The sequence below is a fragment of the Diabrotica virgifera genome, chromosome 1, assembly GCF_917563875.1.
Source record: "Diabrotica virgifera virgifera chromosome 1, PGI_DIABVI_V3a".
Classification (NCBI taxonomy): domain Eukaryota; kingdom Metazoa; phylum Arthropoda; class Insecta; order Coleoptera; family Chrysomelidae; genus Diabrotica; species Diabrotica virgifera.
This window is the reverse complement of record NC_065443.1, coordinates 117682310-117701732: the sequence shown is the minus strand read 5'-3', so window position 1 is coordinate 117701732 and position 19423 is coordinate 117682310. Positions and strand designations below refer to the sequence as shown.

At 34.2% G+C, this 19423-nt stretch overlaps 1 protein-coding gene across 2 annotated transcripts in view; it reads left to right on the top strand.

Annotated features, from left to right (window-relative positions):
* LOC114349528 (glutamate receptor ionotropic, kainate 2-like) overlaps positions 1-19423 on the top strand; it is a 207818-nt gene that overhangs the window by 40445 nt on the left and 147950 nt on the right. For both annotated transcript variants that reach the window (XM_028299934.2, XM_028299933.2), the window contains exon 3: positions 12585-12957. In XM_028299934.2, coding sequence (XP_028155735.1) covers positions 12585-12957 — 373 coding nt within the window. The remainder of the gene's footprint in view (positions 1-12584; positions 12958-19423) is intronic.

The window sequence follows — 19423 nt, the reverse complement described above, 5'->3', positions numbered from 1 at the left end:
TTTACCTGTATACAGGTGTGCTGCGCAGTAATGAACGGAACCTGTATCAGCAGCCAGATCGCCGGTACTGTGTTCGAGGAAGCATAGGGAACAATATATGAAAGAATCAGCCGTCTTAAAATGATTTCTCGAAAACGTTGCTAGCTAAGTTGAAAGATAAGAAACGTTGAAAGATAAGAAGATACGAAAACAACGAAGAATATATTAACAAAAAAATATGTATACAAACGAAAAAAAGGAAACTCCAGAACGAAATATTTGGATGAAGTGGAAGACGACATGAAAACTGTGAATATAAGACAATAAAGGAGAAGGGCACAAAAGAGGTTTGAATGGAAGGACAAAGCCAGAAATTCAAAGACACATCCAGGATTATGATGTTATTATGAAGAAGAAGAAGAATTACCTGTCCCACAATACCACCGGTCTAGATAATAATAATATGATACTTTTAAAAATAGTATACGAAACACTGAAACAGGGAAATTACCACATGGCTAAACTTCACATGTGATCCTTATGTCATGCGTTCCGCACAAAACAATGCAGCTGTTCAGTTTCAGTTATGATACAGTACGTAAATCGTTCAGCTGGACATAGGGAACTTACATTGTATATATTTAGATACATAAATACATACATTGTATTATATTGAGATCATTGTGGCAACTGAGCTCTCTCGATGACAATATGTTTGTTGGCATTAACCTCAAAATTGACAACTTATTTCGACTGACACAAATAAACGTCGAAACATGACAATGTAGTAGCTAAATATTTTTGGCCTAAGGGAATGGGAAAACTGTTTAGTTTTGAAATTGGTTTCTAAATAAAAAATATTTTAAAAACTAAAGTAAAATTATTAACTCATTAATCATAAATTTTGTTTTTGATTAATTTATGGACTATGCTTCAAAATTCACTCATTATATTCGTTCTAACATCTCTATTGCAACAAAAACTCGTACTCGAACAGAAGCTTCAACTAACACAGGTTAGCGCAGTTGCCACAATTCTCTCAATGTATATTCCCTATGTCCAGCTGAACAATTTACGTACTGTATAATTACTGAACATAGCTAGATATAGGTCTCCCCCATTTATCGCCACTCTCCACGATTCTGTGCGTCCTGTTGCCATTTCCTGGACATTCGTTTAATGTCGTCCATCCAGCGTGTTGGTGGTCATCTTCTGCTGCGTTTGTCTTCTCTTGGGTCTCTTTCAATTAATTTTCTGGTCCATCTTTAGCCTTTTACTCTCTCTACGTGGCCTGTTCTATTCCATTTCATCTTGGCTATACATTCGACGACATCAGCGATACCTGTTCTTTTCCTTAGGTCTTGGTTCCTTACTTTGTCTTTTTTTGTCACGCCCAGCATCGATGGGCATGGAAAGATCGATTCTCGTTATGATATCACTGCTAAGATTTTTTTGCTTTTAGCGAACCGATTTCTTTTTGAATCTTGACTAGTGATGAAGTGTATGCCTATTTTTCTGCTCTCTACAATGTTCTACTTACCATATTAACTACATCTCATATATTTAACAAATCATTAAAATATTATTTTCATATTTTCAAAGTTCAGAGTTTATCTGCTCTTCTTCTTCCTTAGCTTTTCTCTTTTCAGGTGTCACTGTTCCTTATTCTTCTTCAGCACTCATTTCTATCCATTATGCCTTCTTCATCTAAAACTTTCTCTCTTAAGTCCTCTACCACACAGTTGTTCCATCTTTTCCTCGGTTTTGCTCTATTTCTTCTTCCTTCTTTTCTAGGTGCCGTCTCTGTTGTTTTCACTCAATTTTGAAAATATGTGAAAATTTTGAAATATCCACGTCCGTCTGTCCGTCTGTCTGTCTGTCTGTGACCTCAACTCCTCCGTCGATATACCAGCTATAATGACAAATGAGATGTCAAATGTTTGTTTATAATCCAAGGATGGCACTAAAGGTGAGAAATTTTACCTAGGCTGTCTGACCGTGGGTCTATCCGACTGCGAATAAAACTCCTCCGTCCTTATACCATCTAGAAGGACAAATGAGGTGTCAAATGAAATCTTCTAATCCAAGGATGGAACTAAAGGTGAGAAATTTGATCTAGGCTGTCTGTCCGTCGGTCTGTCCGACCGCGAATATAACTCCTCCGTCCTTATACCAGGTAGAATGACAAATGAGGTGTCAAATGAAAGTTTATAATCCAAGGATGGTAATAAAGGTGAGAAATTTGTCCTAGGATGTCTGTCCGTCTGTCCGTCCGACCGAGAATATAACTCCTCCATCATTTTACCAGGTAGAATGACAAATGTGGTGTCAAACGAAAGCTTATAATCCAATGATGGTACTAAAGGTGAGAAATTTTACCTAGGCTGTCTGTCCGTCGGTTTGTCTGACCGCGAATATAACTCCTCTGTCCTTATACCAGGTAGAATGACAAACGAGGTGTCAAATGAAAGCTTATAATCCAAGGATGCTACTAAATGTGAGAAATTTGATCTAGGCTATCTGTCCGTCTCTCTGTCCGACTGCGAATATAACTCCTACGTCATTGTATCAGGTCGAATGACAAATGAGGTGTCAAATGAAATCTTCTAATCCAAGGATGGAACTAAAGGTGAGAAATTTGATCTAGGCTGTCTGTCCGTCGGTCTGTCCGACCGCGAATATAACTCCTCCGTCCTTATACCAGGTAGAATGACAAATGAGGTGTCAAATGAAAGTTTATAATCCAAGGATGGTAATAAAGGTGAGAAATTTGTTTTAGGATGTCTGTCCGTCTGTCCGTCCGACCGAGAATATATCTCCTCCATCATTTTACCAGGTAGAATGACAAATGTGGTGTCAAACGAAAGCTTATAATCCAATGATGGTACTAAAGGTGAGAAATTTTACCTAGGCTGTCTGTCCGTCGGTTTGTCTGACCGCGAATATAACTCCTCCGTCCTTATACCAGGTAGAATGACAAACGAGGTGTCAAATGAAAGCTTATAATCCAAGGATGCTACTAAAGGTGTGAAATTTGATCTAGGCTATCTGTCCGTCTCTCTGTCCGACCGCGAATATAACTTCTACGTCATTGTATCAGGTCGAATGACAAATGAGGTGTCAAATGAAAGCTTATGATCCAAGAATGGTAATAAAGGTGAGAAATTTGAACTAGGCTGTCTGTCCGTCTGCCCGTCCGACCAAGAATATAAATCCTTCGTCATTTTACCTGAGAATAAGAAATGTGAGAAATTTGACCTAGGCTGTCTGTCCGTCCGACCGCGAATATAAGTCCTCCACTATACCAGGCAGAATGACAAACTGAGGTGTCGAAAGAAAGCTTAGAATCCAAGAATGGTACTAAATGTGAGAAACTTGAACTAGGACTTCCGGTTTTAGATATACGACAAGAAGTTCTGTCTTTAAAGTCACCGGAATAGTACAAGTGATATATTATTTGACGCGACTTCGCAAGAAGAGAACAAATATATACATACTTCCGGTTTCATGACTGTCTATCCGTCTGTCTTTCTCCTCCGTTATTAATTCAGATAGAATGACAAATTAGGTGTCGAATGAAAGCTTATAACCCAAGGATGGTACTAAAGATGAGAAATTTGACATCGGACTTCCGCTTTTAGAGTTGCAACCGTAAGTACTGTTTTAAAGTCACCGAAATAGTATAAGCGATATTCATTCGACGTGCCTTAGCAAGATGAGAACAAATGTAAAATTTTGGTTTTTATATCATTTCCGGTTAAAAAGTTCTAACCAGAAGTGCCGTTATAGTCGCATAAATATTACATGTAACACATCAATCGAAGCGTATTGAAAAATTGAGTTTGAATCTTTAGTTTCGGTTTTGAAGTCATTTCTGTTTAAACAATGATGATCCAAAGTTTAGTAAAAATGACTCAAAATTAGTCACATTGTTTATCAGTCGACGGAAAGTTACACGAAGCGTTTAAATATCAACTGCCAGTTCTACTTCCGATTACTTTGGGTGAAAACCTAGGACCAATGAAGTCCAATTACTTGTTTCCAAGATTGACAATCATCAGAGCAATTTTTAACTTTTGAGACCGCGGATCTAAATAATTCGTTGTTGCTACATCCAAACCATTTCCTAAGGTTCTTTAGCCATGAGTTACGTCCCCTTCCTATGGATCTTTTTTCCTTGCATAATGACCTAGAGACTAGAGTATTAGATATTTATCTACTATCATCACATGTCCCATATATATATATATATATATATATATATATATATATATATATATATATATATATATATATATATATATATTAGAGCGGAGTAATTTATATGACAAAAAAAAAGTCATCGGGTCACAATCAGTTTCTGATTCTACAATGAATTCTGTGAAAAAAAAACATTACACCATGGGTATCTGATGAATTTCGAGGCGCCACATTTTTCATTTTAGTTTTGAGGTACATCAGAACTCGTCATTTTACGACTTCTGATGTACATTGAGGTTGATTGTGGACAAAATTTTAACTTTTTTTATTACGGAAAAGTTTATTTTAGTAGCTTTTGAGACGAAGAATCCATTTTTGATATCTATTTTAACCAAAATTACTCACCAGGGGGCGCTACAATGCAATTTTGTGAACGTCAGAAGTTGTCATTTTATGACTACTGATGTGCATTGCGGTTAATTGTGGACAAGTTTTAAACTTTGTTTACGGAAAAGTGAATTTTAGTATTTCTTGAGACTAGAAATTTAAATTTAATATGTTTTTCTACCAAAAACACTCACTAGGGGGCGCTACAATACAATTATATGAATATTAGAAATTGTCATTTTATGACTTCTGATCTACATTGCCGTTGATTGTGGACAAATTTTAAAGTTTTTTTTTACCGAAAAGTGTATTTTAGTAGCTTTTGAGACGAGGAATCCATTTTTGATATCTATTTGTACCAAAAACACCCACCAGGGGCGCTACATTGCAATTTTATGATTATCAGAAGTTGTCATTTTATGACTTCTGATGTACATGGCGTTTGATTGTGGACAAATTTTAAATATTTTTTACGCAAAAGTGTATTTTAGTAGTTTTTGAGACGAGTAATCTATTTTTGATATGTATTTCTATCAAAAACACTCACCAGTTGGCGCTACAATACAATTATATGAATATTAGAAATTGTCATTTTATGACTTCTGATCTACATTGCCGTTGATTGTGGACAAATTTTAAAGTTTTTTTTTACGGAAAAGTGTATTTTAGTAGCTTTTGAGACGAGGAATCCATTCTTGATATCTATTTGTACCAAAAACACCCACCAGGGGGCGCTACATTGCAATTTTATGATTATCAGAAGTTGTCATTTTATGACTTCTGATGTACATGGCGTTTGATTGTGGACAAATTTTAAATATTTTTTACGCAAAAGTGTATTTCAGTAGTTTTTGAGACAAGTAATCTATTTTTGATATGTATTTCTATCAAAAACACTCACCAGGAGGCGCTACAATGCAATTTTATGAACATCAGAAGTTGTCATTTTCTGACTACTGATGTAGATTGCGGGTGATTGTGTACAAATTTTAAACATTTTTTTATGAAAAAGTTTATTTTAGTAGTTTTTGAGACGAGTAATCCATTTTTGATATGTATTTCTATCAAAAACACTCACCAGGGGGCGCCACAATGCAATTTTATGAACATCAGAAGTTGTCATTTTCTGACTACTGATGTAGATTGCGGGTGATTGTGTACAAATTTTAAACATTTTTTTACGAAAAAGTGTATTTTAGTAGTTTTTGAGACGAGTAATCAATTTTTGATATGTATTTCTATCAAAAACACTCACCAGGGGGCGCTACAATGCAATTTTATGAACATCAGAAGTTGTCATTTTCTGACTACTGATGTAGATTGCGGGTGATTGTGTACAAATTTTAAACATTTTTTTACGAAAAAGTTTATTTTAGTAGTTTTTGAGACGAGAAATTCATTTTTTTATCTATTTGTACCAAACATACTCACCAGGGGGAGCTACAGTGCAATTTGCGTCATTTTGTGAGTAAAAAAATGTTAATATTATTATTTTTTCTTTAATTTTTATTTAGTAGATATTATTTCTGTGTTATTAAGAATATTTAACATTAACTTGATAATTATAAAATTTTAAAAAATTAATAATTCTGTTAATGAAATTAATTAAAATATAATAATTAACTAGACCTTAAGCAATTACTTTTATATTAGGTAGGGGAGCCTAAGCGGGGATTTCTGCTGTTTCTCGAGCACGTCAGAATATCACATGGGGAGAAACATTGTACCCTGTAAATGTACCCCTACCATATATGGACTCTGACTACAGAGGATTTCGTTAAGGGGGGTCCGAAAGAATTTATCCTTAGAAAATCTCGAAATCATCAGATTAAGATAAGGTAAGTTAAGTACATGCGGTATATTTAAAAACTCTTGCGATTTGAGCGGATCAGTAAGGAAATGGATGAGTCACAAAGTTTCACAACTTTGATCATCGGAAATGAACGTCAGATCGAAAAACTGAAAACTACGTGTTCAATATTTTTCACAAATCCCCCCAAATCAGGAACCCCGCGATAATTCGCGAAATGAATATGAGATCAAAAAACTAAAGAATACGTGTTCAATATTTTTTTAAAATCTATCAAATGACATCAAACACGACCACCCACGATGGTGGGGTGGGGGGTTACTTTAAAACATTAAAATAGGATTCCCCATTTTTTTATTGCAGATTTGGATTTCTTAGGTAAAAATAAGTAACTTTTATTCGAGACATTTTTTCGAATTATGGATAGATGGCACTGTAATCGGAAAAAATTATTTTTGGAAAATAAAAAAATGGAAAGTCTCCAGTAAAATGGCAAACTTGACTTAAGTTTTTTGGTTTTCGGACTTAATTTTCACAATCCAATAGGTAGCAGCACACCTGCCTCCCCTACTAATACGAACGTATTACATCTGGTAGAGTCATATAACTCCAAGACAAAAAAGGTATAAATATCTTACAATTAAGATAAAGGCGGAAGTGAGCGCTCTAAAAGTATATAGGCCTGGATCCCGCGTACAAAAAAAATGATTAATAGCAAGCTGAAAATTTGTTACTAGCTTAAGGGTGTCTAGTCGGACAAACTCTGATATATGGGAACACTGGAAGAAGGGAAGTTTTAATTGGGGAACAGGTTAAAAATTTGGAACGTCAGACTACGAAAACGTCCCATATATTTTGTCAGGCAGAACTTCCAATTGATTTGTTACCCTTTCATTAAACACTCACACATTTGGAAAATCAGACTGCTATTTATCACCAACTGGACATTTTAATAAGTCATAAGTCCGACACGTCGAACATGTTAAAGGACAGGAATTATGCTTGGCAAAATATTGCCAAGATGATCAGCAAAATCGAAATATACAATGTTTTGGGAATGGAGGAAAATGTAAGAAACGGCACTCTAACGTTTTCTACACCAAATTTGACCAAAACCTCGTTTTGAATCATAATAATTTGTTATAATGCCTTATACTGACATTTTTGAGTCCCTCGTATTAATACTTTATTTTTCCATTGAAATATGATAAAATATACAAATTGAGAAAAAAGAAGAAGACTGTTCGGGCTTAAATGTTTCAGCTCAAGCTTATTTTTACGTTCCTCAGAAGCTATACATCAGGTTTTAGAAAAATCTAAGATCCAAAATTTTTTTGATCCAAAATTGAGTGGTTTGGTTACTCAAAAACATCTAATTTATTATATTTCAAATAAATTTAATTAAGCAAAATATTGTTTAGTAAAGTTTATAATAAACTAATTAATATTACCTATTTTTTGTAACATAAAATCAGGGCATATTAAATAAAAACGTTGAAAAAATAATATTAACACTGTTTTATCCAAAAAAGTAGTCGTAAAATGACAAAAATGGCACTGTAGCGCCCCCTGGTGAGTACTTTTGGGACCAATAGATATCAAAAATAAATTCCTTGTCTCAAAAGCTACTAAAATATACTTTTCCGTAAAAAAAAGTTTAAATATGTCCCCAGTGAACCGTAATGTACATCAGAAGTCATAAAATGACAAATTCTGATGTTCATAAAATTGCATTGTAGCGCCCCCTGGTGAGTGTTTTTGGTACAGATAGATATCAAGAATGGATTCCTCGTCTCAAAAGCTACAAAAATACACTTTTCCGTAATAAAAAAAAGTTGAAATTTTGTCCACAATCAACCTCAATGTACATCAGAAGTCGTAAAATGACGAGTTCTGATGTACCTCAAAACTAAAATGAAAAATGTGGCGCCTCGAAATTCATCAGATACCTATGGTGTAATGTTTTTTTTTCACAGAATTCATTGTAGAATCAGAAACTGATTGTGACCCGATGACAAAAAAAATTACTCCGCTCTAATATATATATATATATATATATATCAAACAAATGAAATAGAGAATGTGGAAAAATCCCCTTACGAATAACTCACACATCTACTATTTCTGGCTGGGAAAAATTTTTCGAATAGAATCAAAGATCTACATCTTTTGTTTTTTCATAAACATTATCTTACTTACTCTAAAGTAATTAGGGAATTAAAACTTGAGACTGTCATTTTCAGGTTGGCCGTAGATTTACACTCCTGTTATGTCTATGTCTCGGATGTTGTTTTTTGATGGAATGTGTCTAAAGATATTCAACCTCTCATCTTTACCGATGAGCCCACGGAGGTTGAAGAGGGCGAAACACATTTCTAAGAACTGGTGTTTGAATCTTTGATTCTATTCGAAAAATTTTTCCCAGCCAGAAATAGTGGATATGTGAGTTATTCGTAAGGGGATTTTTCCACATTCTCTATTTCATTTGTTTGATTTCGTACGAGTGGTCGTTAAACCAGTACCTGTGGATCTTTTGATCACTGAGTGTGTTTCAAAGATCTACATCTTTTGTTTTTTCATATATATATATATATATATATATATATATATATATATATATATATATATATATATATATATAATATAATATATATATAGATATATATATATATATATATATATATATATATATATATATATATATATATATATATATATATATATATATATATATATATATATATATATATATATATATATGTGAAAAGAGAAAATAATTATTCTCTTGGTAGCCCGGCGAATAGCAAAATCAAGCTTTATAACAATAAAGCTATGAAAGGCGATGTAACGGAATCCTTTTTCCGACAATACATCATGCAAACACCGTTTGGGCTAACCAATTCGTCTCTTACTGGAGAATACAGTAAAATGAAAAATAGATAATTGCATTTCAGTTAGATTCGAACCCCACCGGTGCCCCGACTAGTTTCGACTCATGTCAAGTCGTCATCAGGAGACACTAGGTAGGTGTTCGAAGCTAACTGATTTGCGGCTATTACTTCGTGAATTTATAAACTAAATCCACCAGAGTATACTTAGAACGACCTCTATATGTGAAAAGAGAAAATAATTATTCTCTTGGTAGCCCGGCGAATAGCAAAATCTATTTTTATATTATCAATTATCTATTTTTCATTTTACTGTATTCTCCAGTAAGAGACGAATTGGTTAGCCCAAACGGTGTTTGCATGATGTATTGTCGGAAAAAGGATTCCGTTACATCGCCTTTCATAGCTTTATTGTTATAAAGCTTGATTTTGCTATTCGCCGGGCTACCAAGAGAATAATTATTTTCTCTTTTCACATATAGAGGTCGTACTAAGTATACTCTGGTGGATTTAGTTTATAAATTCACGAAGTAATAGCCGCAAATCAGTTAGCTTCGAACACCTACCTAGTGTCTCCTGATGACGACTTGACATGAGTCGAAACTAGTCGGGGCACCGGTGGGGTTCGAATCTAACTGAAATGCAATTATCTATTTTTCATATATATATATATATATATATATATATATATATATATATGAGATGTAGATCCTTGAAACACACTCAGTGATCAAAAGATCCAAGGTTAATGGTTTGACGACCACTCGTACGAAATCAAACAGATGAAATAGAGAATGTGGAAAAATTCCCAACCCGAAATGGTGGATGTGTGAATTGTTCGTAAGGGGATTTTTCCACATTCTCTATTTCATCTGTTTTATATATATATATATATATATATATATATATATATATATATATATATATATATATAAAACAGATGAAATAGAGAATGTGGAAAAATCCCCTTACGAACAATTCACACATCCACCATTTCGGGTTGGGAAAAATTTTTTCGAATAGAATCAAAGATCCAAACACCAGTTCTTAGAAATGTGTTTCGCCCTCTTCAACCTCTCTGGGCTTATCAATAAAGATGAGAGGTTGAATATCTTTAGACACATTCCAATCAAAAAACAACATTCGAGACCTAGACATAGAAGGTGCGTAAATCTACGGCAAGTCCGACAATGACAGTCTCAAGTTTTAATTAATATATATATATATATATATATATATATATATATATATATATATATATATCAGATTTATTCTCTTAATTATTAGAAGTACTTTCTTCTTCAATTAATTTCTATTCTCTTTCCTTGTTTTCATTTCTACCTCGTCTAACTTGACCAAATTAATGCAGTCTTTGTTCTTGAATCTTTTTTGAGGCTCTCGTTACGTGGCTCTTTCAACCAGCCTGTATCCTGTAATCCTGTATCAAATTTCCCGATCTAGTGTTCCACTTTTGGTTATTTAGAAGGCTAGGTGTTTAAATTCTCCTACTCACAGTGACGGATCCAGAGGGGGTCACCGGGTCATAACACCCCCCCCCCAAAGAAAATAATAAATATTAATCCAATAATCATAAAATAAAGAAACACCGAGAGCTGTCAAACAAAAAAAATTAGGCCCATCCAAAAAATAATTGAAAACCCACTTATCCTAGAGGTGGTAAGACTAAGTGACCTTGCATCAGAGAAAAGTAATTAAATCACCATCAAGATAAATGACCCCCCTCCCTAAAAAAATTTCTGAATCCGCCCTTGCCTACTCGTCCTAATAGATCTGCTAACATTAAATCCTCATTCTTTAATATCCCTTCTTCAACCTTCTAACTTCTTTTTCAACATATATTTGATTTTCTCTACTAACACGATATTTTTCGCCGAAAATATTTTTTCGAAATAAGGAAGAAGCCACCTTCCTTATTTCTCTGTCAGTACATCTACATACATAATATAACGAGATTACAATAAATAGGTAGCAACTCAGTGAAAAGCCCTGATGTGTCTGTTGTGAAATTATTTTTCTTCAAGATGTTGATCTCTTTATTTGTGTTCCTGATCTTTTACATCTCCCGGTCGTGGTAGGGGAGCAAAGTATGCTAAATGTGCAGTCACTCGAGCGTTATGGGGACCCATTGGGTTGTGAAGAGTAGGTCCTAAAACCAAAAAAAGTTAAGTAAACTTTTCCATTTTAGTGGGCGCTTGCCATTTTTTAATTTAATTTTCCATTTCCAACATTCGTTTTTTTCCGATTATAACGCCATCTATCCATAATTCGGAAAAATGTTTCGAATAAAAGTTACTTATTTTTACCACTAACCCCCCAGTAACCCAGTAACCAGTAACCCCCCACCCGACCTACGTGGGGGGTCGTGTTTGGTGCCATTCGATAGAATTTTCAAAAATATTGAATAAGTGTATTTTACAGTTTTTCGATCTGATGTTCATTTCGCGAAATATCGCGGGATTCGTATTTAAAATATTAAATTTACCCCCACCCCTCTCCGTGGGAAGTAGTGTTTGGTATCATTCGATAGACTTTTAAAAAATATTGAGCACATATTTTTTAGTTTTTCGATCTGTCATTCATTTCGCGAAATATTCGCTTTTTTCTTGTGAAACTTTGGGACTCACCCATTTCCTTACGCCCGGTTCAAATCTCAGATTTTTGAAATATACCCTCTTTTGCATGTACTTAACTTACCTTATCTTAATCTGACAATTCCAATTTTTTTAAGGATAGATTTTTTTTCGGGCCCCCCTTAACGAACTCCCCTCTGTTAAGAGCCAATATATGGTAGAGGTACATCTGCAGTGTACTAGGTTTCTCCCCGTATGCTAATCTGACGCGCTCGAGTAACTGCAAAAATCCCCGCTTGGGCTCCCCTACCATTAGTGTTGTATTTAATCATAGATATAAAACCGCTTTATTGATATTTATTGAATATATTTCGAATAATGAACAGAATAGAGTTCAAAAAATTTATTTCCTGTTTTTGTTTAGATTCAATTGTCTTAAAATATATCCTTAAACAAATTTCATATTTTTCACAAAACTTTTATTCAGCTGCAAAAAATTTGAATTTGTTGGTTTGAGTGTTTTATTTTTAGGTTATGTGAAACTTTTCATGAACCAAACTTTTTCCATAAAGTTAATAATAAAAAAGTTCTCCGTGCGGTTCCAAATAACGGAGAGATCTGTATTACTCCAAACTATACTATGTTTGAAGTTAATTAAAGCTGAATAATTTTTCACTAGATATAATTATCCAGTGCGTTCCTCTGATTTAATTAAACTTCTAATTTCAGTGTGCCAGCTGGTGGAGAAAGGCATCGCCGCCATTTTTGGTCCCGAGTCGCCAGAAATTAACGACATGATTCAATCAGTGTCCTCCACTCTTCAGATTCCACAATTCCAGACGTTCTGGAATCCGAAGTTGGCAACTCTCGCCTACCGCCAACCGGTCGCAGACAGACCCAATCAAGTTTTCAACTTGCACCCGAGTCCTAAAGCTCTCTCCAAAGCTTTGGCCACTTTGGTGCGCGAGAACGACTGGAAGAGTTACACCATTCTTTATGAAAATGATAATGGACTTTTGAGGCTGCAGGAGACGCTGAAACAGCTAAATCCCAGAGACCCCGTTGTGGCTTTTAAGGCACTGGGGCCAAAGGAAAATCTCAGGTTAGTAATAAAGACTGTATTATTTTGTTTGTTGTAAATAGAGCCATAAAGTTCGCATATTTATATAAAACATCTAAAATGGAGAATTTTGCATCCTCTTACTTAATCATGCGGAAGTGTAGCTTGGAAATTTTAATCAAAAATGTATCATCGTTATATTCTGAGTAAGAGCCTTATCGGCGAGGCTATGAAGCAGTAAACCTACGAATTTTGTCAGGAAAAGTTGTCAATTGTCAGGAAAGTTTGTGAACAAAATTCATAGTGGTAAAATTATATTTCGTTTTCACACTTTTTACCAATAAAGACTTCTTCTTCGACGGACCTGCATCCTTGAGGATATTTTATTAAAATTCAGTTTAAGAAAATAATACTCCTGAAATTCACAATTAGCCTCTCGGTAGGTAAAACTTTTCTCTAACGTGTTTCTGTTGGCTCGATAGTTCAGCGTCTGGCATTTTATTGTGAATAATATGAGCATCATAGTAGCTTGATGGTTCGAATAGCCACATTCCAGCAAGAAGTTGAAATGTAATGCGTGGTTGAATCCGTTTATCTGATAGATGAGGAGTATACCGAGAGATAAAGTTAATATTTAGATGACTTTCATTCATTACTTCCCACCGTAGATTCGTAAGACGTTATAAAACTGGAACAGTTTTTCTTTACTTCTCTTCGTATAGGTATAAACATCTAAGAGGGAGAGGTAAAGGAAGCATTAAGGAAATTAAATAATAAAAAATCACCAGGAGAAGAGAGAATATCGAACGAGCTCCTGAAGGACGGTGAACAAGATCTAACCAAACAACTATTAAAGCTAATCCAAAAAATAATATAACAAAACAGAATACCACAAGAATGGAGATCAAGTATCCTACTACTTCTTATCAAAAAGAGAGACAAATCGGACCCCGAGATATACAGAGGAATTAGCTTATTAAACACAACATTCAAATTAACAATCAAAGTGATGACAAACAAACTGAATGAAATTATATTATTAGCAGAAGAACAGCAAGATTTTATGTCGGGAAGAACATGCAACGACGCTATATTTATAAGAGAATGCTATAATTTATAAAGCAAGTTCAAGAGAAATCATTAGAATACAACAAACCGGCATACTCATTTTTCGTGGACCTTAAGAGGGCATTTGATAGGTCAAATTAAAGAAAGTTATTCATTTGTTGTACTCAAGAGAGATTCCTCTAGGAATAATTAAAACGATCGAAAATATCTACCAGAGCAAAACACTAAAAGTAAAAGTATAAGCTAAACTAACTGACCCAATTGAAGCTGGCAATGCTATAAGACAGGGTGATTCCCTGAGTCCTTTATTGTTCAATTGAAAAAAAAAAAAAAAATTTTACACACTTTCAATTTCTTTGAGAACATACACCTGTTTGCCGGTTTGACCTTCTTTATTGTTCAACCTGATCATGGATGAAATAGTAAAAAAAGTAAGAACTTAAAAAAGGATACCAAATGGGAGAAAAACAACTTAAAATAATCTGCTATACAGACGATGCGATAGTAATCTCTCTATTAATTAAGCTGAACCAAGTTAACAACCGCCAGAAAATGTAACATGTTAATTTTCCCAAAAAAGACAAAATTCATGGTTATAACAGCAAATCCAATAAGATATAAATTGGAGTACAATATGTATATTAAGATGAACTCATTTCTTTGTAAAAGCAAAATAAAGTTTAATTGGTTTATAAAGTTTAATTGGTTATTAGTTTATTTTATCTCCTACAAAGAAACTAGTTCATCCTAATGTACATTTTTTATCGATTTTTATCATTTTATGTGTATTATAACTTATTTTAAATTTACATTATTTGTAAATTTTAATTAAAAAACACAAACATAAGCCTGAAATTAAGTAACACATCAAGCTCAAGGAAAGAAGAGAACAGAACATGGAGAATAAAAAAATAAGAAAACATAGCAGTAAAAAGGATTAAAATCGAAAAAACTGGAAAACGGTGGAGATAAAATATAACCAAAACTAATGAAATGAATAGACGAGGAAGGGACGTCCTGAAATGATAGTCCTGGATCCCGCGTATCAAAAAAAAGTTGATTAATAGCAATCTGAAAATTTGTTAATAGCTTAACGGTGTCTAGTGGAACAAAGTTTGATGTATGGGAACACTGGACAGGGAAAGTTTTAATTGTGCAACAGGTTAAAAATTTGGAACGTTAGACTACGAAAACGTTACATGTATTTTGTCGGACGGAACTTCCAATTGATTTATTACCATTTCATTAAACTCTCATGCAAAAATCAGACTGGTATTTATCACCAACTGGGCATTTTAATGAGTGGAACACGAAGAACATGTTAAATGACAGGAATAATGTTGGTTAGTAATAGCAGTAATAGTAAATAGTAATTTTTGCATGAGAGTTTAATGAAAAGGTAACAAATCAATGGATGTTGTGTCCGACAAAATGCATGGGACGTTTTCGTAATCTGTCGTTCCAAATTTTTAAACTACTCCACAATTAAAACTTCCCCTGTTCCAGTGCTCCCGTACTTCAAAGTTTGTCCGTTAGCCTATTAACAAATTTTCAGCTTGCTATTATTCAACTTTTTTTGGTACGCGTGATTCAGGCCTATGAGGCATGAAAGCAATAATAATATACCGACAGCTTTAAAAAATATTCTTCTTCAACCATTTTATAGGATAGAACCAACTAGGAGAATTATAGAGCAATATGTATAACAGAAATAGCATTCGATGCAATAGCTGATGGTTGTATCTTAGGTTTTAGACCAAGTAGAAATTTTTACGAGAAATAAATTTTTCGTAAAAATAATAATAATAGAAAAGTTTCCTATATTTTGCCAACTTAAATAAACCTCTTAAATATGCCTTATTTACTTCTGATACATGAAACGTAGCCGGTAAACTGAGAACAAGAAACAATATAATAGCAAAACTTGCTGGAACAACTTGGGGTGCTTCTGCAGATACACTTTAGCTTTGCTTTTTTCAGTGGCAGAATATTATGTACTAATATGGCTAAATAGTGCCCATACTAACAAAATCGATGGCCAACTGAATCAAACCATGAGTAAGCCATAATTACTGGAACAATAAAATTAACCCCAGTGAAATAGGCCCTGCTTTGAGCAATATTTCTCCACCAGATCTACGCCGTACAGCAGAATTAGTGAGAGAGTTCCAGATAATTGAAGCCAACGTACAATTACCAATCCATCTAGATATACCACACATCACAAAAGAGCACCAGCGACTGAGATCTAGAAATCCTTCTATCAGAACTGCCCCAAAAATTGGCGATATTTATGATATACATTGGCAATCTTCAACATGATGGATGCCAACAGTAGAATGAGACTATATTCAGATATCCACCCCAACTCAAGGTTTCAGCGGGTCAAATCTGCCCCGGTCTACCTGGCTGAGGCATAATCGTACCGGTGAGACGTACCGGACGTAATGTGCTGATTCGCTGTTCAAATGGGGTCGTGCGAAAAGTCCACAGTGCGATTGCGGATCATCTAAATAGACAGTCTGTGTTTCAGACTACCCAAATCGACAAATTCTACCTACCGTGGAAACCTCCAGGACTTTGTGGAATGTTTCCCAGAAGCACCTGAATGGCTGGTAAATTAGACAAAAACACTTACTTTCATTCATTTTATTTTTTTTTATTTGTATAGATCGTTTGCAATCGAGCACAGGCAGTAGTAGGCCTTTTAATGCACAATAAATATAGCAGCACTGCTTTACAAGCTGAAGGAATAGACCACCAGATAATAAGGCTTATTAATGAAATTAACAAGAACAACAAGACCAGAGTTATAATGTCAACAGGAGAAACAGAACGCATAGAACTAAAAGGAAAAATCCGCCAAGGAGACTCGCTCAGCTCATTGTTATTCAATATGGTGATGAATCAAATAATTCACGAAGTAAGAAAACGACATGGATACCACATGGGAGCGCATCAAATCACGATACAATGCTATGCCGATGATGCAATACTAATTGCTGATAACGAGGATGACCTACAAAGGCAGCTCGACACTTTCAATATCACATCAAATAAACTTAATATGAGAATATCAGTAGAAAAAACTAAATGTATACTGATAAGTAAAGAGCCGCGTAGATGCAAATTAGAAATAGACGGCAAAATTGTAGAACAAGTAATGAAATTCAATTACCTAGGAGTAGAGATCACTAGTGACAGGAATATAAGAACAGAGACCACAACACAAGCAACAAAAGCGGCAAGAGTAAGTGGTTGTCTCCGAGAAACTATATGTAGAAACAAATATCTGACCACGGAAAGCAAAATAAAAGTATACAAGACAACAGTAAGACCTATCCTAACATATGCAGCGGAGACAAAGACCGATGCAAGAAAGCCGAAACAAAAAATCAACAATATCGAAATGAAAGTATAAATATCAATAGCGGACATATCATCAAGAGACAAACAAAGCAACAGAAGTATACGAGAACGATGCAAAATTCAAAATATTAACAGGTGGATAAAAACAATAAAGAAAAACTGGAACGAACATGTAAACCGAATGGAACCAGATAGATTAGCGAACATCTGTAAAAACAACAAGCCGTATAGCAGAAGTCCCGTTGGAAGGCCGTCGAAAAGGTGGAAAGGCAATGTACAGTCAACAACAACTGAAACAGAATAAGAGGCAGAAAAACAGGAGTAATCCTAGTCGCGCGAAGAAGAAGAAGAATAAGAATATTTGTATAGATAAATATATGTATTTGTATTTACCATACTGTAAAAATCCATTCTTCTTCACGTGCCATATCAGAATCCGACGTTGGCGATCACCATTGCGAAGGCTTCTCGATCTTCTGCAATATGGAATAGTTGTCCTGCATTTGATATCTGAGTCCATTCACGAATTTATTTTAACTAAGAAACTTGTTTTCTTCCTACACCTCTACGCGGCCCTCTATTTTGCCTTTAAGGATCAGTTGTAATATTTTATATCGACTTCCCCTCACTATATGTCCCGGATAAGACGTTTTCCTATGTTTAACAGTCGGTTTTAACTATGTTTATCTTTATTGACCCTCCTTAGTACTTCTTCATTAGTTTTTCTTGCTGTCCAAGGCAGGGCCGCGCCATCCATAAGGGCGGAGAGGGGCGGTGCCCCCGGCGCCGATAGGTGCCGAAAAAAAATTGACAATACCGAAGTTATCAGAAATATTAATAATATTTTATTATCTTGTAAAATTTAAAATTTACCAATCGTAGGTAGATATAAAAATAGCAGTTATTATTACTTTGATCCCCTAAGTGTACGAAATGTTATTTCTCTCATTAAACTGAGCTATTACTCCATTTACTCACGGTAAAATATTGCAAAACCTATGCATTTTAAAGAACAGCTTGGATTAACATGAAATTTGGCATACACATAGCCAACATGTCAAAGAAGAAAATGATTTGTGTCGACGTTTGCTTTTGCTCTAGGGAGGACCACGTGCCCAAGTCAATATCTACTTTTAGAGTTATTTGCGAGTGAATAATGTTTATTTTTCAACAAAAAAAAAACACGTTTTTAGACGGTTTTTCGAAAATAACTCAAAAGGTAAGTAATTTACCGAAAATATATTCTTGAGAAAAATTTGAAAAAAAGGCATTTCCTTCAAAATTTCAAGTTTTTTTTTATTTAAAACCAATTTTTTTCAAAAATAAGCACTTTGAAATGGTGAAACTTTCAGCTCATATAAATATACATAAGTGAAGTAAATTTGAAAGCTGCAACGATTAATTTCATTGGGGATGCTAATTAATCGGAGATTTTTACGATGTTTTTGACCAAAAAAAGGACCAACTTTATTTTCAGCGTTACTGGCTTACTTTTGCTGCTAGAAACTTTTTTAAAAAACAAAAATAAAGCTTTTTCTAAAGACTTTAAAAGAATTATAACGAGTTTTGTCCGAAAAGTGCTTCATTTTTTGGTTATTTTACGTTGAAATGTTCGATTTGGAATTGGACGAATAAGAACCCACTTTTTTCGAGCTCTTCTTCTACTAGACCTACCGAGTTCATGCGTGCATAAGTTTTTTTAATTTTTTTATAACCTATATTTTGATAAGAACATTTTTTCAATAAAATATACACTTTATGTGTTATTTGCGAAAGACCGTCTAAAACCGTGGTTTTTATGTTGAAAAATGAACATATTCACTCACAAATAACTCGAAAAATATTGACTTAGTGAAAAAACTGGAACAAAAGTTGCTTAGAATTGGTTAGTTTATCCATTTCCGGAATTAATTTTAACGTATATTTTTTCATCCATGACGACGCAATATCAATTGTTTTCTTTGTTATAAATTAGCTATGCGTAGGCCAAATTTCATGTCAATCCAAGCGGTTGTTTAATATACAGAGCAAAAACCATGAGCAAATGAACTATAGTAATAATAATTATATA